This window comes from Artemia sp. Qi Xiang Cuo, chromosome 18, assembly GCF_049724085.1.
Source record: "Artemia sp. Qi Xiang Cuo chromosome 18, ASM4972408v1, whole genome shotgun sequence".
Classification (NCBI taxonomy): domain Eukaryota; kingdom Metazoa; phylum Arthropoda; class Branchiopoda; order Anostraca; family Artemiidae; genus Artemia; species Artemia sp. Qi Xiang Cuo.
In genome coordinates this window covers 20,959,755-20,985,287 of record NC_142811.1, presented here as the reverse complement: position 1 = coordinate 20,985,287, position 25,533 = coordinate 20,959,755, and the positions used below count along the sequence as shown (strand labels likewise).

The following is a 25,533-nucleotide window of genomic DNA, read 5'->3' as shown; positions in this document are numbered from 1 at the left end:
AAATAAATTTAGCTATGTATTAAAATCCTTTAATTATTTAATACTTTAAGTTATTAAATTGTTAATATATTATATAGCAATACCTTATTATAATATATTGAATGTTAAATAATTAATAGAACATGTATTAATAACTCGTATCATAGGCAGCGCAATAGTGCTGCCTAAGTAAAGAACAATGTGGACACAATGTGTTTTTTTTTTTCTCTCCATACCCGGGCACTTCGTATCGAAGGAGTTGTCGTAGAAACTTCGAAAAGGGCTCATTCGATTGGAAATTGAAGTGGCTAGTGCCTTTTTTAGGAGTCAAAAGTGATTGGAGGGCAACTAGCCCCCCCTCACGCGCCCATCATTCCCCCAAACACATCCAATCAAAATTTTGAGATTGGCATTTTGTTAAGCGCAGTTTATGTCCGAAGAGAAAATATCTTTTTGAGGAGGACACTTCCCCACAACCCTCGGGGCAAGGTTTTGAGGTTTGGCCCTGATGGCATATATGAACAATGCTGGCACAATATACTATTTATTATTTTTTTCATTTAGAGCTGGGCACTTCCCATGGAAGGGGCCGTCGTGGAAACTTCAAAAGCGGCTTATTCCATTTGAAATTGAGAGTTCTGGTACCCTTTTTAATAGTCGAAAGTGATTGGAGGGCAACTAGCCCACCCCCAACGCCCAGCATTCCCCCAAACACATCCAATCAAAATTTTGAGATAGCCATTTTGTTCAGCGTAGTTGATTTCCAGATGGAAAATATGTTTTGAGGAGGACACTCCCCCACAACCCTCAGGGCAAGGGTTTTAAGTTATGCCCTGGGGGCATATAAGGTTTTTATAGAAGGCATTGTCGTAGAAACTTCAGAACAGGCTCAATCGATTGGAAATTCAAAGGACTAGTGCCCTTCTTAATAGTCGAAAGTGATTGGAGGGCAATTAGCACCCCCCCCCCCCCCGACACCCACCATTCCCTCAGACACATCCAATCAAAATTTTGAGATATCCATTTTGTTCAGCGTAATTGATTTATAATAAATAACCGAGTCAAACTCAAAACGAACAGAAATTAACATAAGTTGGGCGCAAAACCCCTATGCCTTCCCAAGGCCAGAACAAAATTTGCACTTTACTGAAAAAATACAAATGAATGTGCATTGTCAGTTTAATATACATATACTGATATTTAGTAATCAAAATGTTAAAATTATTTGATTTATTAAAGTTATAAAAGAAAAAAATTTAAATTTTTTCAGTAAAGTGCAAATTTTGTTCTGGCCTTGGGAAGGCATATGGGTTTTGCGCCCAACTTATGTTAATTTCTGCTCGTTTTGAGTTGGACTCGGTTATTTTTGGTAATTTCTGTTCGTTTTGGGTTTCATTTATTTATCAATGCTAATTTGTGGTAGTTTCACGCTTGGTAGATCATTTGATTTATTTTTGCTCATTTTTTGTTTAATGGAGTTCTTTACTTTTCTTTGAACAACTTATTTTGTGGAAAAAGTTTTTTTAATTAATATGTAATAAGATGCAATAGTTATTACAACGCAATGTTTAAAAAACACTAGCGATAAAGTGCCAGTTTACAGTACGATTTTGCCACTGTTGTCAAGTTGTCACATACAACTATTTTAAGACGGATAAGGATGGACGAGTATTATGTTTAGAAATTGTTTAAAAACGTTTATGGTTAAGAATACACACATATAATTGATTGTATAAAGAGGATAGTTTCGAACAAACGTAACACACATGAAATGAACCATTAAAATAGATTTAGTTATATGGCATGGTATCTTTTTGCCTTTCTATGCAAGTTTTGCACAAAAGGCCTAGATTAATATCTGCGAAAATTTAACGTTAGAGACTTATACCTACAATATCATCCACAAATATTTTATTAAAAGATGCTATTTGATGCTTACGCAGCAATTCGATATTATCATTAGTACAATATTTATCTTTTTTTTTTAGCCCTTCTATGCATTTCTTGGTAATAGCCTTTTCATATTATTAATTAAAAAAAAAACTTTCCGAAAAAAAAGTTTTTAAAGAAAAGTAAAGGCCGTTTTAAACTTAAGATCGGCAGAAATAAAAACCTGTAATAACTCAAACTCAAAACGACCAGTAATTACTATTAAAGAATAAATGAAGCCCAAAACGAACAAAAATTAAATAAACAATCATAGCAAAAAACATACAATAAGTAATAATGTAAATGAATAAATAGATCTTAAAGCGAGTAATGCTTAGATTGAATATGAAAATCAAGCTTAAAACGAAAATAAATATTTTTCTATTAAAGTATAAATAATACTTAAAACGAACAGAAATTAAATAACAATCAATGCGAACAAACATACAATATACATTAATGTAAATGAATAAATAAATCTTAAAACGAGTGAAACTTAAATTGAATATGCAAATAATGTTTGAATCGAATAAAAATAACTACAAACAAGAGTTTGGGTATCGTCTCACTGCAGAAGCCTAAAACCTACTGCGTCATTAGCGCTTTACTGAAAACGATTCTTTGAAATATTTTCACTTTTGTAACTTTAAGAAATCAAAATTAATTAAGATTTTAGGGAATAAATATAAGCATATGTATATTAAATTGACAATTCACATTTTTTTTCAGTAAACTCATTTGAATTTTTTTTCAGTAAAGTACAAATTATATTCTGGCTTTTAGAAAGCGTTAGGGGTTTTGAACCCAACTCATATTAATTTATGCTCGTTTTGAGTTTGACTCTAATATTTATTTTAATTTTTGTTCGTTTTGGGTTTCATTTATTTATTGATACTGATTTGGGGTAGTTGTATGCTTGGTAGATTGTATGATAGTCCAGACGCCAGGTGTTGAAAAAGTGAACCATACCACGACGGAATGGGGCTGCTACGAGAATTAGCCTACCCTTCACCCCCTAAATTGACCATGCGGTTTGAAAAAATACCAATGGCACTTGCTTGCGAGTGGTGGAACACTCCGAAACTTGACATTTTATTATATTTTGGTGTTTCATGCAAGAAAATGCATGTTCCACAAAGTTTGAGGTGCAGTTTTTCGCTCAAATATAAATGCCTAGAAGCCATATAATGTTTTCATAACAAACTAACACGATTAGTTACAAAAAATGGCAGAGTTAAAAAAAAATGGCAAAACTATATGAGTCTTGAACAGTCTTGGAAAGTATAAACAAACTCAAATTGAATATTATATATATAATGATATTAATTGTTGAAAGATCCATCAGTTCAAGATTTTTTTCACTGTAATTTTTATTTTCATTTTCAATGCTGTAAGAACTGGAAAATAATAAAATTGTAATATACGAGTAATTCGTTTTCAGTGAAGCACCAATGACGCAGAAGGCTTTAGGTTTTTACAGTTAAAGAAGGGGGCAGTATCCAAATTTTGCTTGAAGTGAAACTATACTTGTCTTGACCAATCTTGGAAAGAACTAATAAATTAAACTGAATATTTGATGCATAATGATATTAATTGCTGAAAGCTCATCAGTTCAAAATTTTACTGTAATTTTAATATTTAATTTCAACATTAAGTATAAAAGAAAAAATTTTCATTATGATTCGTTTTCAGTAAAGCGCCAATGACGCAAAAGGTTCTAGGCTTCTGCAGTGAGACGATACCCAAACTCTTGTTTGTAGTTATTTTTATTCGATTCAAACTTGATTTGCATATTCAATTTAAGTTTCACTCGTTTTAAGATTTAATTTTTCATTTACATTAATATATATTGTATGTTTGTTCGCATTGATTGTTATTTAATTTCTGTTCGTTTTAAGTTTCATTTACACTTTAATAGCAAAATATTTGTTTTCGTTTTAAGCTTGATTTTCATATTCAATCCAAGCATTACTCGCTTTAAGATCTATTTATTCATTTATATTACTACCTGTTGCATGTTTGTTTGCTATGATTGTTTATTTAGTTTCTGTTCGTTATGGGTTTCATTTATTCTTTAATATTAATTTCTGGTCGTTTCGAGTTTGAGTTTTAACAGGTATTTGTATCTCCTGAGCTTAAGTTTAAAATTTACTTTAATTTTATTTGAAAAACTTATTTTTCGGAAAGTTTTTTTTAATTAATTTTTGTTCGTTTTTGAATGCAAAAAGTTTCAAGTTTTTATGGCATGGGGGGGGGGGGTACTTACTGTCCGATTATTCTTGACTTTAAAAAACGGATCTAGAACTTTCAATTTAAATCGAATGAGGCTTTTATCAAAATCTATACGATTATCTCTTTGATAAAAACATTATATATGAACAATAGACAGCTTGCATAACTTGTTGACAGCGATTGACAACAATGAATGGATTGATAAACTACCTCAAATAAGGGGGTTTAAACCATTTCACTTGCTGACACAAAGGGATCACGGCTGTTTGGAATTGACCTTAATAGAAATTTGTCTGCCAAAGCAATTTTGCATCTATCACAGAGTATGTATTTTAACCTTGTAATTGGATAATTATAATAGATTTCCTATGTGTTCTTCCCATACAAAATCCCTTCCCATAAGTTATAAACCCCCCTTAGAAAGTTATGCCCCAGAGCATTACTTACAACGCCTACCCCTGGGCCCTGGTGGGCTGTGTCGACACCGGAGTTTTTTTGTTATCAGAACTTTGAACTATTTTAACAAAATGTCTATCTCAAAATTTTTATCTGATGCATTTAGGGCGTGGAGGAGGGAGAGGGGCTAGTTGCCCTTCAATCTCTATTGATTCTTAAAAAGTGAACAAGAACTTTCATTTTTCAATCAAATGAGCCCTCTCTAAAGTTTATACGAGCATCCCTTCCATAAGAAATAATATGAAGGATTCAGATAACCCTAATATTACTACCCGTACACTAATGGCTTTGGGGGATTTATAATCTTAAAAAACATAATTTGTAAAACTTAAAACTATGTTTAACAAAATGTCAGTCTTAAAATTTTGAGTGGATGTGTTTGGGGAAAAGGTGGGCGTGAGAGGGGGGTTAGTTGCCCTAAAATCATTTTCGACTATTACCAAGGGCACTAGCCCTCAGAATTTCCAATCGAATGAGCCTTTTTTGAAGTTTCTACGACACCGCCTTCAATAAAAACCTTATATGCCCCCAGGGCATAACTTAAAACCCTTGCCCTGAGGGTTGTGGGGGATTTTCCTCCTCAAAAACATATTTTCTATCTGGAAATCAACTACTCTGAACAAAATGGCTATCTCAAAAGTTTGATTGGATGTGTTTGGGGAAATGATGGGGGTGGGGAGGGGGGCTAGATACCCTCCAATCACTTTCGAAGATCAAAAGGGCACTAGCCCTTTAATTTCGGGGAATGTGTTTAGGGGAATGATGTGCGTGGGGGGGGGCTAGTTGCCCTCCAATCACTTTCGACTATTAAAAAGGGCACTAGCCCTTTGAATTTCCAATTGAATGTGTCTGTTTTGAAGTTTCTACGACAACTCCTTCTATAAAAACCTTATATACCCCCAGGGCATAACTTAAAACTCTTGCCGAGGGTTGTGGGGGAGTTTCCTCTTCAAAAACATATTTTCTATCTGGAAATCAACTACGCTGAACAAAATGGCTATCTCAAAAGTTTGATTGGATGAGTTTGGGGAAATGATGGGCGTGGGGTGGGGGGGCTAGATACCCTCCAATCACTTTCGAATATTAAAAGGGCACTAGCCCTTTAATTTCACATCGAATGAACCTGTTTTGAAGTTTCTACGACAACGCCTTCTATGCCCCCAGGGCATAACTTAAAACCCTTGCCCTGAGGGTTGTGGGGGAGTATCCTCCTCAAAAATATATTTTCAATCTGGAAATCAACTATGCTGAACAAAAATGGCTATCTCAAAATTTTGATTGTATGTGTTTGGGGGAATGATGGGCATAGGGGGGGGGGGCTAGTTGCCCTACAAACACTTTTGGCAATTAAAAAGGGCGCTGCACCAGTGAATTTTCAATTGAACGAACCTTTTTTGAAGTCCCTATGACAACGTCTTCAATAAAAACCTTATATGCCCCTAGGGCAAAACTGAAATCCCATGCTTAGAGGGTTGTGGGGGATTGTACTCCTCAAAAACATATTTTCTATCTGGAAATCAACTACGCTGAACAAAATGGCTATCTTAAAATTTTTATTGGATGTAATTCGAGGACTGATGGGCTTGGGGGGGGGGGGGGCGATTTGCCCACCAATCAATTTCTAAAAACTAACTAGGCACTATACCTTTGAAATTAAAAAAGAATTAGCCATTTTTTATTTTTATAAAAAAACGCCTTCTATTAAAACCTTATATTCCCCCTGGGCATATCATAAAACCCTTGCCCTGAAGGTTCTGGGGGAATGTCCTCCTCAAAATAATATTTTCTATCTGGAAATCAACTACGCTGAACAAAATGGCTATCTGAAAATTTTGACTGGATATTTTTGGGGAAATGATGGGCGTGGGGAGGGGGGAGGGGGCTAGTTACACTCCAATCACTTTCGACTATTAAAAAGGGCACTAGCCCTTTAATTTCCAATCGAATGAGCATGTTTTGAAGTTTCTACGACAACGACTTCTATATAAACCTTAGACTCCACCAGGGCATAACTTAAAACCCTTGCCCTGAGGGTTTTGGGAGAGTATCCTCCTCAAAAATATATTTTCTATCTGGAAATCAACTACGCTGAACAAAATGGCTATCTCAAAATTTTGACTGGATGTGTTTAGGGAAAAGATGGGCGTGAGGGGGGGGGGGCTAGTTACTTTTACTACTTTTACTTTCGGCGGGAACCAGACGATGAACTGTCCTGCCCGGCACCAAAGGATCTTGGGATGACTTCCGACGACCACTTGGACCTGTCGGCTGCAGCTTCTCCGGCGATCTTCAGCCAGTATTTGTCCCATCTCCGACCGTGTCTCCTGAATCCTCCCCACGGTTCCAGGTCTTCCTTGAATTTTTGTCACAGGTTCTTCTTTTGTCCTCCTGGTTTATGTTTCCAGGAGGGGGCTGGTTCGCAGACAAGGACGTCTCGACATATCGTGCCTTCGGGACGGCGCAATGTGTGGCCGAGGAGTTTCAGGCGACGTCTTTTAATGATAAGCGATAGCTCTTCTGATTGGCCACAGCGACTCCTTACTTCACTATTGGAAATCCTGTCCCATCTCTTAATGCGGAGGATGTAACGAAGGCAGCGGTGGTCGAACACATCCAAAGTTCTCGCATCTTCAGTCTTGATCGGCCATGTCTCGCAAGCATACAGTAGTACTGCTCGAACAGTTGCACCATAGATTCTAACTTTTGTTTTGGTTGAGATCTCCCGTCTGGTCCATAATGCTTTTTTCAGACTAGTAAACACTCCCCAGGCTTTTGCTATGCGGGCAGAGATATCCCTTTCAGCTCCGCCATCTGGTTTTATGATAGAGCCAAGATACTTGAATTCCTCAAAGCTTTCTATTGGCTCACCGTCGAGGGTAACTTGGCAAGGAGCAGGTTGGTTGAGAGCCAATACTTTAGTCTTTGCGCCGCTGATGGCCAGTCCGATGCGCTTTCAGACCTCATAGGTATCGTCGATCATGCCTTGTAAGCTGTCGGCGGTAGTTTCCAGCTCAACAACGTCGTCTGCGAAGTCCAGATCTGTCAGGGGCTGGAGGAAACCAGCTATTTGTCCGAAGACTATTCCGCTGTGGTTTCTCATTGCATTATACATGATCCAGTCTATCGCGTAGTTGAATAATATAGGTGAAAGGGGGCATCCCTGCTTTACCCCAAACTCCACTGGAAACTTAGGGGTGTCATTGCCAGAAACACGGACGCAAGTCTCAGTGCCCTTATACGCACTTCGGAGTATCTCAGTGAGCTCCTGTGGCGCCCCGTCTTCAGCCATAATTCTCCATAGCTCCTCTCTGATGAGAGAGTCGAAGGCAGCTGCAAAGTCAATAAAGGCGATGAGAAGGGGTAGATGAAACCTGCTGTACTGCTGAAGGATGAGGCGAATCGTCAATATCTGTTCTGGACAGCCTCTGCCTGGTCTGAAGCCTGATTGTTCAGGACGGGTTAACTTGTCACGTGCGTCTTTGAATCGATTCAAAAGAATGACGCAGAAGATCTTCATGGCATGGTCGATCAGGGAGATACCTCTATAGTTTCCGCAAATGGCCTTATCTCTTTTTCTGTATAGTGGAACGAGGACTGATACTTTCAAGTCTTTTGGGAAGGTCTTTGTCGTCCACACCTGGACAAAAAGGTCGGTTAGGCGGCATAGTAGAGTTGGTGAGGACTTGAACATTTCAGAAGGGATCCCATCCTCTCCAGGAGTTTTATTGTTTTTCATGCACTTCAGCGCTGTTTGTACGTCCACAATACTTTGGCGGATCGAGGTTTATTGCGTAGGGATCTCTAGCTGCACTCGAGAAGGCAGGTAGATCGCACGGGGGTTTGACAGGGTTAAGTAGCTCAGAAAAATGCTCTCGCCAGCGTTCCATGCGTCCTTCTTCTGTTCGGATGAGTTTTCCGGACTTATCTTTCAGTGTGTCAACCGTTACAGGAGCTTTTCCAGTCACTTCTTTCAGTAGTTTGAACATTTTACTGCTGTTGTGGCTCCTGGACGCTTGTTCCAACTCATTCGCCAGATTTGACCAGTACTGTTCTCTGTCCTGTTTCAGTGACTGTTTAACTGCTTTGCGGGCTACTTTTAAGGGTTCTTTTGCACCTCCCACGAGCAGTCACTTCTTCTTAAATAGTTCTATGGTGGGGTCAGAGATCCAGGCTCGCTGTTTTCGTTTTGTGTGGCCAAGCACCTCCTCAGCTACGTCCTGTGTCGCAATTTTTATCTGCGCCCATTCTTCATCGACGAGTGAGAGACGATTCAAGGCATCGAACCGGTTGCTTAGCTTTAACTCGAAGTCGGCTTTGATTTCTGGGCATCTTAGTTTCGAAACATCGAAGCCCTTCCCTGCCTTCTGTCACTTCTGTCTACTAAGGCAGTGACGGACTTTGTAAGTGAGGAGATAGTGGTCAGCTCCATTTATAGATCCTGTGTCTGCTCCTCTGTATACCCGGGCATCTGTGCAGGAGCTCCTCCATTTTCTGCTGACTAAGATGTGGTCGATCTGGGCTGTTGTTACGCCGTCGTTCGGACGCCATGTAACGAGGTGGAGTCTCTTGTGCTCAAAGAGAGTGTTTGTGACGCATAGATTGTTGTATCTGGCTAGCTGTAAGAGCCCTTCTCCATTGATGCATCTGTCACCAACGGTGTGGCGGCCAATAATTGCTGCTGTGTCAGGGTCTACTCTGCCAAGCCGGGCGTTCCAGTCTCCAGCGACAAACAGCATATCACACCTTGGTTTCTTGTCGATGATCCTTTGTAGGTCATAATAAAAGGCATCTTTGACCACGTCACTACTGTCCCTTATCGGAGCGTACACGGCGATTATGGTTATGTGGCTAATGTGGCCTCTCAGTCTGATCATGGCGATCCTTGGTGACACTGGCTCCCAAGAGGTGACGCATGATGCAGTAGGACCGTCTATTAAGAACCCAACTCCTTGCTGGCCGGAACCATCATTGGGACCCGAGTTATACAACTGGAATGAGTCCGATTCGGAAATGGTCAACTTTTTGGACAGAACATCATTAAGTCTTGTTTCTAACAGACAACAAACGTTGATTTTATACTTTTGCAGCTCCCTTGCAAGGAGCAGTTGCGTGGATTCCAGCTTGCAGCTGCGAACATTCCACGCGCCAATATTCAGATGTTTTCTTGATCGTTTTCTTGATCGACTACTTTCGACTACTAAAAAGGGCACTAGAACTCTCAATTTCCAATTGAATGAGCCTTTTTTTGAAGTTTCTACGACAACGCCTTCTATAAAAAACTTATATGCCCCCAGGGCCTTAAAACCCTTGCCCTGAAGGTTCTGGGGGAATGTCCTCCTCAAAAATATATTTTCTATCGGGAAATCAACTACGCTGAACAAAATGGCTATCTCAAAATTTTGATTGGATGTGTTTTGGGAAATGATGGGCGTGGGGGGGGGAGGGGCTAGTTACACTCGAATCACTTTTGACTATTAAAAAGGGCACTAGCTCTTTAATTTCCAATTGAATGACCATGTTTTTAAATTTTTGCGACAACGCCTTCTGTAAAAACTTAATATGCCCCCAGGGTATACCTTAAAACCCTTGCCCTGAGGGTTGTGGGGGAGTGTCCTCCTCAAAAATATATTTTCTATCTGGAAATCAACTACGCTGAACAAAATGGCTATCTGAAAATTTTGATTGGATGTGTTTGGGGAAATGATGGGCGTGGGGGGAGAGGGGGCTAGTTACATTCCAATCACTTTTGACTATTAAAAAGGGCACTAGCCCTTTAATTTCCAATCGAATGAACCTATTTTGAAGTTTCTACGACAACGCCTTCTATAAAAACCTTATATGCCCCCAGGGCATAACTTAAAACCCTTGCCCTGAGGATTGTTCGGGAGTATCCTCCTCAAAAATATATTTTCTATCTGGAAATTAACTACGCTGAACAAAATGGCTATCTCAAATTTTGATTGGTTGTGTTTGGGGAAATGATGGGCGTGTGAGGGGGGACTAGTTGCCCTTCAATCGTATTTAACTATTATAAGGGGCACGCTCCGTTTAATTTAGAAGCAAATAAGCATGTATTGAAGTTTTTACGGCACTACCTTCTAGAAGGTCATTGAGTACCCCCATTGCGTATATTACTACCCGTGACCTAGGGATGGGGAGAGATTTTCCTCCTCAGTATTATTTGTTATACTTAGAAAGAGGCATCGCTGAGCAAACTTGTCATATCAAAATTTTCAGGGGCTAGGTGTTGGGAGCGAATGGGCGTGGGGGGGGGGGCGGGGCGAGGTGCACTCCAATCACTTTCGACTATTAAAAAGGGCACTAGAACTCTCGATTTCCAATCGAATGAGCCCCCTTTGAAGTTTCTACGACGACCCATTCCGTATGAAGTGCCTCTGGGAAAAAAACATAAATAATAATAATAAATCATTGGAGCCGTATGGCCTTTACTATAGGCAACGCTACAGCGTTGCCTCTGATCCATCTTTATTTTGAAAAACATTGACTTATCTAAAGTAACTAAAGAATCGAGAAGAGCAGAATAAAAAGGAGCTGATCCGTACTGCGGATTTTGCAACTCGACTCCCAAATCTTTGAGCCAGTTAATTTTTGGATGTCAATTCATCCAGCAAGAAGTAGTAAGTATTAATAAGATCTTCGAAACATTTAGAAACATTAAAAAAATGTTAGAAATATTAGAAAGAATCTTCCATCCTGACATCAACATGTTTCTACTCTCAAGCCTACCTGCTAACTCTGAAAGACTGTTATATAGAACACAGCATAAATATAATGAAGTACGTAAAATGCCTAGACTCTCATCAAAGATTTTTGGGAAAGATTAATCACACACCTCTCGTCATGACTCCGCCTTCGCGCGTGCGCAATGGCAAATTTTTAGCGCATTGCGACGGGAATATAGGAGACATGTTGAAGCCATTGCTGTGACGCTTTGGAAAGCCTCCCAAGCCACGCGCTGTGATGCGTCCCATAACTGAACCAAATTTTCCATATATACATATATATATATATATATATATATATATATATATATATATATATATATATATATATATATATATATATATATATATATATATATATATATATATATATATATATATATATATATATATATATATATATATATATATATATATATATATATATATATATATATATATATATATATATAATTAATTTAATTGTTGCACTCCATTTTATACCACAAAACAGTTACCTATAGTCCACAGTTCTATACTAATTTAAAGAAAAACCGGCCGTTTCTTACCTTTCCTCGCCAGGATCTTCAGCACTTCTTCTTTTTGTGTGAATTGTGCCTTTCTCAACTGAAACAGCGGAATCAATACGAAATACTTCCGCAGATTCTGCATTATTGCCAGATGCAGTGACCCCCCCACTGTTATTGTCCCAGCCATTGGAAGGTTTTCTAAAATAGTGAACAGATTTCATGCACAAGCTAATATGCTTAACCGCCAATTTTTGAAACTTATCAATAAAGTCATCGTCAATCAATTTCCTTTACAAACATTTTGACAAAGGCCTATTACAAATATTTTGTTATTATTCTTTGTGCATCAGTCATTATAACTCTAACATTAGCGGCTATTGAAACACATAATTGTATGGTGAAATCATTATGTATTTCTTGGAGGAGTTTGAACGACCTTTCATTTCTAGAGGAAAGGAACTTACATTTCTAGGAAATATTATCCATTTCTTTAAGGAATGACATTCGTTACTCATTGATGCATCGAGCAACCACCATTCAGGAGCTTAAATACGGGGGGGGGGCATTGGGGCCAATCCTGTTGCTCCGATGTTTTGCATTTTTTTTTTTTATATTCCGACTAATTTCTTATGTTTTCTGCGTAGTAAGATGATAAGTAGCACGTATTTATCCCCCCCCCCAAAAAAAAATTGGCTGTCAATGTTCATTTTTAGAAGGCATTTGAACTCCTTCTGAAGAGCCTAGTAAATTGTCACATTACAGCTTTATGAGATGTCAAGTAAATTGTCAAGGGCTTTTATTAGATGAAAAATCAAAATACAAATTACTGTTTATTAGAATTTTCCGTGGAAATTCTGAATGAGCTAAGCTACTATTTGAAAAATGAGTTTTGTTTAAGTATCAGATTTTGTGACTGATTACATATCTTTTGACTATGAGTTTTAAGTAAAAATGTTTGAGAGTTCAACGATTCTAGTAACAAATTTCTCCTTCATCAGTCTCCTGTAAATAGCCTAGGTTATACAAGGCTATAATACCTAGATAAAAAAGGCTATAATAAGATGGACCTATAATAATATTTTATAGATCTACCTAGACCTATAATATAAGTCTATATAGACCTATAATAATATCAAGATTTAAGAACCAAATTATACGAAATTTCATTCATTCTTCACTTGGTTGATCGAAATAACTGAAAACACCCATTTATAATAGCATCTAAGCAAACAGTTCAGTCACACTTCTCATGCCATTTATTTCTTACTGTGACGTGGCAATTAGCATTCCCACGTGGCATATTCCCAAAGTTAGGGAAGTCTTTCATAAAAGGAGAAAAAACTTAAAGCATAAAAATTTCTTGACAGGTAAAATAGGAAAACAATCTTACACTAGTTACTGTGAAATAGCTATTTCCACCATCGACCCCCCCCCCATACAGACACAGAGAACAGTCAAAAAGTTTAAAGGAAGAAGAACAAAGAAAGTCAGAGGATCTCATAATATACATAATGTACATAATATACATAATGTACATAATATACATAATGTACATAATATACATAATGTACATAATATACATAATGTCAGAAAGTCAGAGAAAATCTCTATGGAAGAAGGTCACAGAATCAAGAATTTCTATGTTTTCATTTCATAAAACGCTCCGTAGCAGATCAGCTTGTACCGGGGACATAACCTTAAGTCTTAGTTTTAGTTTGGAATTCGAAAAACCAAAAAAAAACATTGAGAGATAAGTGAGAAAATAATCTTATACTATTTACCACAAAAAAGCTCCAGCTCTCCCCCCCTCGACTAAAATGACACTAAGCAACGTCAAACAGCTATTTCGAAATCCTCTTTTGAAACTCCACTTCATTCCTATACTATAATTCATTAATCAAATTATTATTTTATTATTGCGTTATTTAGCAAAGTCAGAAAGAAAAATTCGGGTCTAAAACTGTCTTCTTTTGATATTTGATGATTAGAAGTAAAATAATAATCAATGTAAAATAACTTAACAAGAAACGATCTGTTTACACTTGCGACTAGAATCTATTGTTACGATATTGTCGATGGAGTTCTTATTAATAAACATCTATCTATCTAACACCAGTTACGAAACGTAAGTTTGTCCATCAAGGCAGAGACGCAGCATCGATCCCTGCAATAGCAACGTCTCGATTGGCTTGAAATGAAAAACAAAGTCAGAAAGAAAAATTCGGGTCTAAAACGGTCTTCTTTTGATATTTGATGATTAGATGTAAAATAACAACCAATGTAAAATAATTTAACAAGAAACGATTGGTACGAAGCCCACTCCCCTCCCACTGGGGATTCGAAAACGGTAGACCTAAAACTGGTCATTCCTCTGTAATTTTAACACTATCCACTTATATAATGAATCTTTCAGCCCATCTCTCCATATAAAGCTCAAATCTGTTTACACTTGTCGATGCAGTTCTTATTAATAAACTTTTAATTTGCATATAGACTTAACTTCAAATTTGTCAAGGACTAGCTTAGAATTTCTACGTTTTTTTCTGTGGGCAGCTATTTCCCGTGAAAGTTTGTGCATGCTATGTTGATAGGTATAAACGGTTTCACGATTACGATTATGATACATCTTTTTAGTTTTACGATCACCATACATCTTTTACGATAACGATTTTACGATACATCTTTTTTGTTCCTTCTTCTTATATACCTAGTTCTACAACCTAGCAAGGTCGTTGAACTGTTTATTTCTACTTTTATTGTATATCATAAGTTATTATTTGTTTTGTTTTCCATACCAGTGTATTTTGTATAAACAAAGTTTACGTAAAAAATTCAAAAAGGGTTCGTTCGCCTAGACATTGGAATGTCTAGTGCCCTTTTTCTCGGTTAAAAGTGATTAAAAGGCAACTAACACCCCTTCTCAAAATTTTGAGATAGCCATTTTGTTCAGCGTAATTGATTTCCAGATAGAAATTGTGTTTTTGAGGAGGACACTCCCCCTCAGCCCTCAGGGCAACAAGGGTTTTAAGTTATTCCCTGGGGGCATAGAAGAACGATGTTGGCACAATGAATTATTTATTATTTTTTCCCTTTAGACCAGGGCACTTTGTATCGAAGAAGTTGCCGTAAAAACTTCGAAAAGGTGTCATTCAATTGGAAATTAGAGTGGCTTGTGCCCTTTTTAATAGTCGAAAGTAATCGGAAGGGAACTAACATCTCGTTCACGCCCACTTTTTATCCAAACACATCCGATCAAAATTTCTGAATAGCCATTTTGTTCAGCGTGGTTGATTTACCAATAGAAATTATGTTTTTGAGGAAAACACTCCCCCAAAGTTTCCTAGACAAGTGTTGTAAGTTATGCCCTGGTGATAAATAAGGTATTTATAGAAAGCTTAGTCGTAGAAACTTCAAAAATGACGCATTCGATTAGAAATTGAAAGGGCTAGTACCCTTTTTAATAATCGAAAGTGATTGGAAGGCAACTAACACCCCTTCCACGCCCACCATTTCCCAAAACACATCCAATCAAAATTTTGAGATAGCCAACTTGTTCAACGTAGTTGAAAGTTCTGGAAATTATACCTTTGAGCAGGACACTCCCCCCACAGTCTTCAGGGCAAGGGTTATAAGTTAGGCCCTGGGGGCATTCAAGGTTTTCATTGAAAGCTTTATCGTAGAAACTTGAAAAGGGGATTATTCGATTGGAAATTCAAAGGCTAGTGCCATTTTTAATAGTCGAAAGTGATTGGAGGGCAACTAGCCCCCCTCTCAAGCCCACCATATATCCAAACACATCTAATCAAAATTTTGAGATAGCTATTTTGTTCAACGTAGTTGTAAGTTCTGTAAATTAGGTCTCTAAGGATGACGACCCCCCCCCCCCACAGTCCTTAGGGCAAGGGTTGTAAGTCCAGTCCTGGGGGCATATAAGGTTGTTATAGAAAGCGTAGTCGTGGAAACTTCAAAAAGGGCTTATTCGATTGAAAATTTAAATGGCTAGTGCCCTTTTTAGTAGTCGAAAATAATTGGAGTGCAACTAATCCCCCTCTCACGCCCACCATTTCCCCAAACACATACAATCAAAATTTTTAGATAGACATTTTGTTCTAAGTAGTTTAAAATTCTGTAAATTATGTCTTAGTGGATGACACCCCCCACAGCCCTCACGGCAAAAGTTTTAAGTTATGCCCTGGTAAGTTGTAAGTTATTCGACAACATAGCAAGGTCGTTGAACTATTTATTTCTATCTTTATTGTATATTACGCTAAAAAGAAGGCCATTGGTTTCTTCAGACATAGACACTTCATAATATATCACTAGTTTTATTTATAAAATTATGACCGGCAGAAGATAATAACATACTAATTCAAATTCCATTATCACTGTAAATTTCAAACGATCATTTGACCAATAAAAGAATATAGCATTTCGGATTTCCTTACTCTCGTAAATGTCAAGCAGTCGTTTAACCTGACATCATCTTTCGAAAAACAATGGTTGGGGGAAATGCTCTTTTTTTAATTTTAGTAAACATCGACAGATACACATATTTTTTCAGCATGACATCAATTAGCCATCTGAAAGCTATAAATAACTGCAAATTGGGTTATTATCGATTAAGAAATGTGGTTCATTAGGAAAAAATCTTCCCCCCGAAGAAGTTAATTTTTTCAAGCTACAGCAGCCCCTAAAAAAAGCACTTGTATAAAATTTCAATGCTCTAAAAATCAAAAAGAGAAAAATTAGAAGATTAAAGAATATAAGAAAACAAGAAAGAAAGACAGAAAGAAAATATAATAACTCGTTTTTTTTTTGTTTTTTTTTTTGCCAAAAAAATCCATACAGCTTTAACATCCTGTTTTAGAAGAGTAGTTAAATTGAAATTGATTTGCTCTCAAGTACCTTTTTATTTTTTTTACAGAAAAAGGAATGTAACACACGTTTTGGGTGGGCTGGTAAATGGAATTAATTGTTGGTAGGAAGGGTTGTTACGACCAGAAGCCGGGTAATTACAGGATTTTTTTTTTCTCTTTCTGTTTTTTCCTCCCTTCTCTTTCTTAATTTTCCACTACTTAATAATACATGTTTAAAGGGTTAATATACTCCGAATAAAGCTTAAGAAGGGTTAAGTTTTTTTTTAAGCGCCGTGTTTAATCCTAAAAATGATTACAAGATGCATGCCCCAGCCAAGTCATCTACTTTTTTTAGGAGTCTACCTGGGGGTGATTAAATTTCAATATCGGATGCTTGCAAACGCCATTCCAAAACGTAATTGGATACAATGAATGACATTTTGACGAACAGAAATACTGAAAGGAGTACCTATTACTTGTGATCCTATAATAGGGTGGGGTGCTAGTGCGCTCAATTGTGTAGTTGATCGATTCCACCGCCTGTAGTTCGTTCATTAATTCATCCAACAGGCGTTCCGGGTTTGCTCTCCCAATGTATACACAAACATGTTTAACCTTAAAAAATATTTAATAAGGAAATATATATATATATATATATATATATATATGTATATAATATGTTTCTATATATATATATATATATATATATATATATATATATATATATATATATATATATATATATATTAAAGAAACATATTATATACATATATATATATATATATATATATATATATATATATATATATATATATATATATATATATATATATATATATATATATATATATATATATATATATATATATATATATATATATATATATATATTTATATATATATATATATATATATATATATATATATATATATATATATATATATATATATATATATATATATATATATATATATATATATATATATATATATATATATATATATATATATATATATATATATATATATATATATATATATATATATATATATATATATATATATATATATATATATATATATATATATATATATATATATATATATATATATATATATATATATATATAATATAAAAAAGGGATCTAGATTGGTAGAACAGGGATATCAACCGTAAATTTGAAAATAGAGGGCATGTCTCTTCAAAATTTACGGTTACAACCAGGTATTTGAAATTTCAAACGATCAAGAGAAATAAGACTAGGCTGCATGAAGCTGATGAACTAGGCTGATGCAGGGATTGTTCTCATTTTAACTAAGTAGCTTTCGACAGCTCCAGAACCCTAAAAATTGTTTGGAAGTAATCAGCAAGAAAAAAATAGGAAGACGAAAGACCCTATCGATGTAGTTCTGACCAACTCTATGAGAGATCTATGAGACTTTGGAGAGACCGTCGGAGTAGGTCACTTATCAGAATTGAGTATTAAAGCAGCTAGGGGATATTGAAAGGAGTATCGGATAGAAGTGGAGAAGACAAAATTGTAACCCGATTATATACAAATATACATGATAGGGAACACATGCTTAATCTACAGTTTCAAAGGTACAATTTACAGTTTCAACGTGGACGCAATGTATTACTAGTCAATATTTAAATGAGTTATATTGAGTAACTCTAGACACCTCCTAAACCATAAAATTAACATGTGAGTTATCAATGTAAAAGTCTTAGAACGATGAGTTCCACGATTGACGTAACCTGGCCAAATGTCCTACTTGGAAGTGACAGCAGAGTTGTATTCTACCCTCGCCGTTTTATTTTATTTTCCTCTTTTTTCAGAACTTCCCAACCCTCTTTTCAATAGCCACTACCCATGACTCTGAAATTAAATTTAAAAGTTTCCATATAATAAGTGTTAATTAGTTATTTCTTTATATTCCCGTGAGAGGGCAGCAGAGTTAACAGGAAAGGATAGCCACAGATAGTATACTCTTGTAGTGTACTCAAAGCATAGACACTAAGCTTTGGAGGGGAAAAAAGAAGAAAGGGTTGTTCTTTTTATTCTGAAATGGAACACACATTCATTTGAAAGATTTTTTTTTAATTTCTGCCAACCCTTACTTGTAGTAACATTTATTTGTTTCTGAAATCCAAACTAAGGTGATAGATTGGGCGTGGGGCTGCTCCGATTAGATTCAGTATACGAATGTTATTGCTGTCAATTTTTTCTAAGTAACTTGAAAATAATAGTAACCATTAACTTATAAAGAAGATATTCACATTATTCCCTATAGGCTGTATACCCCCAGACTTAGAAAATACAATTAAAACACAACATTGCGTCGGATCAGAATACTGAAAAAAAAAGGAAGAAAAAAAAAAAAACTATCGAGGTGAGCATATCATCGACTCATTGATTATTATCGACATCAACTTTCATTCAAAATCCACAATCGTGCAGGCTATCTGCCTTAGAAGCACCTTTAGTTCCAGATACCTTCTGAAGATTAATCGATCTTGATACAGTCAAATTCTAATTTATACCCAGTTCAAATCGAACTGCAACGCACACTCAAATTATACCAGTTTGGTAAGAAGTACGATTGCCACTTAGACATGATAATCAATCGGTCAATTTTAAACTTAGTCTAAATAGTTTCTATAATACATATCCGTCGAAGTTTTCTGCAAAGAAGAATGTTTTAATAATTATAATAAGTCTTGCAAGTAAAAGGCCATCCTAGCCGAGTGGTTAGCACGCTAGAATTGAAATCCTTTGTCTGTGAAGACAGGAAATCGAGTCCTGATGTCGATGGTTATTTGGTTTGGGATAGGGGTTAGCGGCGTGACTCTGTGAGCTCAGCCAGAGTCAACCCAGCTCTAAATGGGTACCTGAAAAGATCTGGTAAGGTAAACAGGAAGGGTGTGCGAAAGCACAGGATGGCTGGCCCCATACTTCTTGGCTGAAGGGCCGTGAAACGGAGATCAGCATAGCCGGTAGGGAATGTAAAGTCCAATACCATATTCTTTACCTTGATAGTACAAGGGGTGAGCAAGAAGCCCCTGAAAGTAAATATGAATATATTCTCGATCATATTTTGTTTTTATCATATTTCCAAACCCTTAAAAAATTTATTTTTCTTTTTGTCAAAATGTTTCGAAGGATGGAGACGAAGCAAGCAAAGAAATGTACGGTGAATGACATATCAGTGGAGCGAGTTCCTAATACTTGATTAGAGAGCGTTTCACGCAACGAACACATACGATTTCCGGCTCAGTACTGGTGTTGCTTAAAACGTCTACAAGCGTCCTAAACTAGTAAACAAGACAATACCCATGAAATTTGGTGTCCACTTTTTGATACCCAATTCTCATGCCCCAGAGCCATGAAAATGATAACTACCGGGAAAATCCTTAGTTCTTAAATCTTTACCCTGAAACAAAGAGGTCTAATGAAAAAAAAAATCATTTTGTGACCGTATCAAGGCCTATTGGATGAGGTCGATAAAGATAAAAACTGTGATTATTGCAGCTCTTCGATTAGGAAACTTTGACTGTGCCTTTAAGCTGGCACGTCAACAAGCGTTTTTTGGGGTGTGTACATTTGTTTGACTAACTATCTTCCCGAATCACCGCTCTGCAAGCAAGTCTTTCATGACGCATCATGATATAGTCTCGAGCACACCACCCGTGCCACATTTAAAACCATCCAGAAAAAGACTGAAGCTTTTGAATCCCCCTCCCCCTACTATACTTCCCGGACCTCATCCCGTCGATTTCTGGCACTATCCAAAGTCAAAGGAGGCTCTTAGAGCAAAAAATCGAAAATTGTGAATCGTCAAGAAATCGTGGGAAACCTCAAAATCTCACCGAGAACAATTTTAAGATTTGTTCCATTGCTGGGTTGAATTAAGCCAAGAACTGCACCGATACCAGCGAAGGTTAGGTGGGAAAGATACGGTTAGTGGTATTTTGAGTCCAGGAATACAACGGAAATGTTAAAAAAAAACTCCTATAGGTTGTCTTTTTGTTTTAAATCAGGGATTTCTGCGTCATCCTTATTCCTTTTTGGTTGCTTCAATTTTTTTAAACCTAAAAAGCGACTTACCTTGCCATCAGGTGTCCAAATATTGGCTATTATATTTTACGTTTTAAAAATAGCTGATACAACTTTACTATATGTTGCCAAGCAAAATGACAAAATAAGAAAAAAGAAAAATATATTTTTCAACAGTTAAATAAGGACTTACATAAGGTAAAAGTTCTTGAGGCGAAAGGCTTGCCATAGTGTAAATATATTTTAAAATAACTTTGAGGTTGACAGGGAAAGAAGAACAGATTGCTGCCCATAACTTCTCAATTTCTTGAGGATGATCGTCTCCAAACTTTGCAGTAATATACAAAAGATTGGTAAGCACCATTTCTGTAGCCTCTACGGATCCCCAGCCTTCACGATCCCGACAGCCTTTAGGAACTTGCTCAGCCTGGAATGAGTCCGTCACAGAGCTTGCTGGTATGTGGAGGTCAACCAGCTCGATGTTAGAGAGCCAAGGCAATAGGTATTCAAGGAGTTGCTGACGAGCGCTGTATCTTGCGGTTTGAAGTCTGTACGATATTTCTGAAACAAGAGAGACATGCTTAATTATCAGCACAGTTTGAATGTATAGTTTATTGACAGTTGAAAATATAATGTCGACATACAGTTGATAGTTTGCTGACAATAGTTGAGGGTACAGTTTGCTGACAGTTGACAGTTTGTTGACAATAGTTAACAGTATACCTTGATAGTATCAATATAAGTTAACATTGCTATAAAAACGACTGACAGTCAACAAAGAAGGTTTAAAGTGTATGAATTGAATATCGCTATGTTTTTATCAACAACAGTTTCGTGTCGTTTAGCGCTATGCCTCTTAAAATATTACTCATTTGATCCTCAACCTTACCCATACTGTCTTATATCTGGTTGGAGGAGGGAAATTAAAAAAAGTCTACATTTAAGTGACCACGCAGAAGGAATAAAAGAATCAATTAAGAAAAGAAAATTCACTAAATGGCGAAACCTTTACGTTGCTCCTCAAGCGGCTTTGTTCTGCAAGGAGTGGTTAGTAGCAAAAGGACTCAAATACTCATAAAACATTTCCATGAAAACGTTACTTCACCGTAGCCCATTGCTGGATTAAGGGGGGAGGGTCACCCTTGGCTTTGTCGCATATTTTATACGAATTTGTTGAGAAAATGTCAGCAATATTAAGATTCAACCCCATGAATCGAACCTCAAACAAATTTGTATGTTTTCAAATAACCTTCTCTCTTCTCAACGGTCGCCTTTGGCTTTGTAGCACATTTTATACGAATTTGTTTAGAAAATGTCAGCAATATGAAGATTCCGCCCCATGAATCGAACGTCAAATAAATTTGTAAGTTTTCAAATAACCTTCTCTCTTCTCTGAAACAACACTCTAATACCCTCTCCCCGCTCAGTCCAGGCCATATTTTTGCCTGGTTTGCAATCATATTACTAGATTGTATTTTCCCTCAACCACCAAGTCAAATACTAGTGATTTAAGTAAAGCTATATTAATTAATTTATTTATTTATTTATAACCCACAAATGAACATTAGAATGACACTGCGGAGTAACAAAATAAAGAAAAAAATAACAACATCAATACGAAAACAAACAAAAAACAACAAAAATACAATTTAACCGATATCACGATGAAAAACGCAAACTAGGGGGTCGTTGACAGAAACAACATTACAAGTATTCGTAATCATATTAGAAGCCACACTGACCAGTTGCGCGCAAGTATCAATGACACCATAACGGGATACAATATTTTTATTTCTGAAACGGCCGGGTAAATACATCAGATATTTACAGTATCTAAAGTAACCACTTCTAAGTCTCCGTAAATCTTTTTTTCTCAGCAGGTGGTGGAATCCAGATAGAAAATCTACTCCTGGAGAGCAAAAACTATTTTAAAGCCGACCTAGACCCTTACGGTTATTAACGCCCACTATTTGGAGATATCTTACCATACGATACACGACTATTTTTTAATGCATTAGTAACCAACTCGGAGCAAGTTTCAGAAATAGACGGGCAAAACGATATACCAAGCCACTTAATATTATCCAAACAAGATAATGAAATCGAACAAAGGTTTAGTGGAGAGATACAGAGGTTCTACTATTAAAGCACATAAACTCACACTTTCCCATATTAACATATACGCCAATATCACTAAGTAGAGAAGACAGCTTACGGAAATTCTGAGCCAACCCTCGACGAGAAAAACTAACTAAAAGGATAACGTCAGCGTATACAGTTTAATTTAGACCGGTACCACTAAAAAAAAGTAGGAGATATATGTTTTAAAAAAGTAGTGAAGACAGATTTTAATGTATAAAATAATAAAACACCACCCTGTCTGGCGCCTTTCCTAACAGCTACCGAATCAGAAATATGAGACATCCTCCAAAATATGAATATATAACTCAAATATGAGACTATAACTGAATAATTAACTCCGGAACAGGCAAGGGAATACAAGGCCTGGGCAGTGCTTCCACTTTTCGATCTCAATTTACCCTACTTTTTTATCAATTTTCCCCAAAATTCCCTGTATTTAGGTCTGATTTCTCCCTATTTATCTCCCTAGAAAAAAGAGATATTTTGCCTTACATTTCCATACAATCTACACGAAAAAAACATAGCGCAGCATCAAATTGTAATTTTTACTTCAAATAATGATGCATATAGCATCTTTTACACTACCGATAACACATAAAAAAGTTTAACTAAGTGTCATCTCCAGCACTTCATCGCACGTAGCGTTTGCCTTCGTCTTGAAGCCACTGACAGCTTTTGGTATGCTGACACTTGATAAAGTTTTATCTTCGTTTTTCAACCAGTAATTGACTCAAATAAGTGAGACTAGTGTGAAATTGTCGACACTATCTCGGATGTCTGTTTTGACTAATTTCAGGAGACTAAACAAACCCTCAGCTGGTACATTGCTTAAAGGTAAAGAGAAGATCAGTGATAATGCACTTCTGCAATTCTGGGTACTTGATTTTGCCACTGCGAGTCTTCAGACTAAATATATTCATCCAGTACTGCTCAACTGACAGGTCTTCAACTTGGGCATCTCCCAAATAAAGCTCAGTGACATCGGTCATTGCCTGAGATCTCCATTCTACGTCTGTTTTTTGGACGCAACACTTTTCTGTTAGAACAGGAAATCTCGAAAATAGTAGCCTTAGAGATTTTAGCTTAAAACTTCTTGCATTTCTTGGTTCAACCAAAGCCAAAATGTTATAAGTTCCGTCTTCAAACTTGAAACGGTCTTGGATCTGCTTGATTAGGACTATATATTGTTTTCGACAAGACTGGTAAAAGAGATCAATATTATCACTTGGCTCTTGAGCATATACGAGTTCTTGCATTGAATCGGTTGCAGCTATCCCCATATATGTTTGGTCTAAAGGCAGGTACTGACTTGAAAGGTAAGGATCCAGTTCGGTAAACAAACCAACACTACGAATATAGTCCAGTTTCATGAAGTTAGACGCAACATCATTCCTAAGTTTGCTGACACTAGCCTTTAGGGAGTGAAGAAGTCGAAGCTCAGATAGAAAAACTGTGTTGAATTCGTTAAAGAGGCCGAAAGAGTAGTCCATGAATTCAAGGTATGGCTTAGTCAACTTGCTTTGTAATGTTGACAAGGTAAGGTTATTGGTTGCAGTTGGGTCGTCAAACTTGGTTTCTATGAAATACTGAGTAAGAGGAACCCGACGATCAATAAGCCTTTTTCTGCAGGCCTGAAAGGACATCCAGTGGGTCTGTCCTGGTGCAATGATTGAGAGTGCTTTGCATTGAAAGAACTCCCGAAATACCGCATACTTATCTCACCTGGAAGCACTTCTGGAAAAGTAGGCATACATATTTCGTGCCAAGTCTTTTAGCGTCTCGGGAAGTGACATGCATGCATAGGATAAACATTAGTGAATAAGATGGCATGACCATTTCTCATTTAAGAAATGGGGCACTATGGCTTTCATTAGCGTTGAAGCAGATCTATTGGCTCCAAAATGACGTTAGTAGTGTCTGCACAAAATCCAACAATATTTTGCCAGGGAATTGAGTTTTTTTGCAATGACTTGTTTGATGCAGTTAGTAAGACCCTCAGCCGACCCATCACTACACCTAACCATGTCCAATACTTCGACATGAAGGTTTAGATATTTCTCGCTAAAAAAAACACTACAATGATAGCTAGTTGTTTATCATTAGTACAATCAGTGGTTTCATCAATTATCACGGAGAAAAAGGCAGTTTTGAGTAACTCGACTAACTGGTTGTGTAGTACCAAAAAAAATTATGTCTCAAAATGTTTGTAGCTTTCTGTTTACCCAGAGTGACCCCTGATAGGGCCTGGCCTTTTGGAAATAATTTTCTTAGGAGAGGGATCAAGCTGTCTGCAAGACGTAATGGCAGATTATGTTCTACCGAAAATAAGCAAATGCGCTGTTTAATTTCTTTGGAATTATTGCCTATAGTCAGAAGTTTTTCAGTGCTGCCACGGCCCATCTTTGACTCAATTTCATTGCTTGCTTTTATATGCTACTTGGTCAGAGCATTCCGGGTCAACTCTGATTTCCCTCAATATTCATACTTCCAACAGAACCAACAGTATGGTACATAATTATTTTTCTTTGACTTGCTTGACACTCTTTTATCTATCCAATTTTTAAACATTGGTAACTGAAGTAAATTGTGAACAAACTTTTGGTCGAATTTTTTCTTTTGGGAATTCTTA

At 36.7% G+C, this 25,533-nt stretch overlaps 1 protein-coding gene across 1 annotated transcript in view; it reads right to left on the bottom strand.

Annotated features, from left to right (window-relative positions):
• The window catches only part of fry (microtubule binding protein furry), a 303,691-nt gene that overhangs the window by 130,521 nt on the left and 147,637 nt on the right, over positions 1-25,533 (bottom strand). Inside the window, exons 22-24 of the mRNA XM_089104145.1 lie at positions 20,956-21,323; positions 17,174-17,319; positions 11,888-12,046 (exon numbers count right to left, since the gene is read on the bottom strand). Of these exons, the coding sequence (XP_088960271.1) occupies positions 11,888-12,046; positions 17,174-17,319; positions 20,956-21,323 (673 nt within the window). The remainder of the gene's footprint in view (positions 1-11,887; positions 12,047-17,173; positions 17,320-20,955; positions 21,324-25,533) is intronic.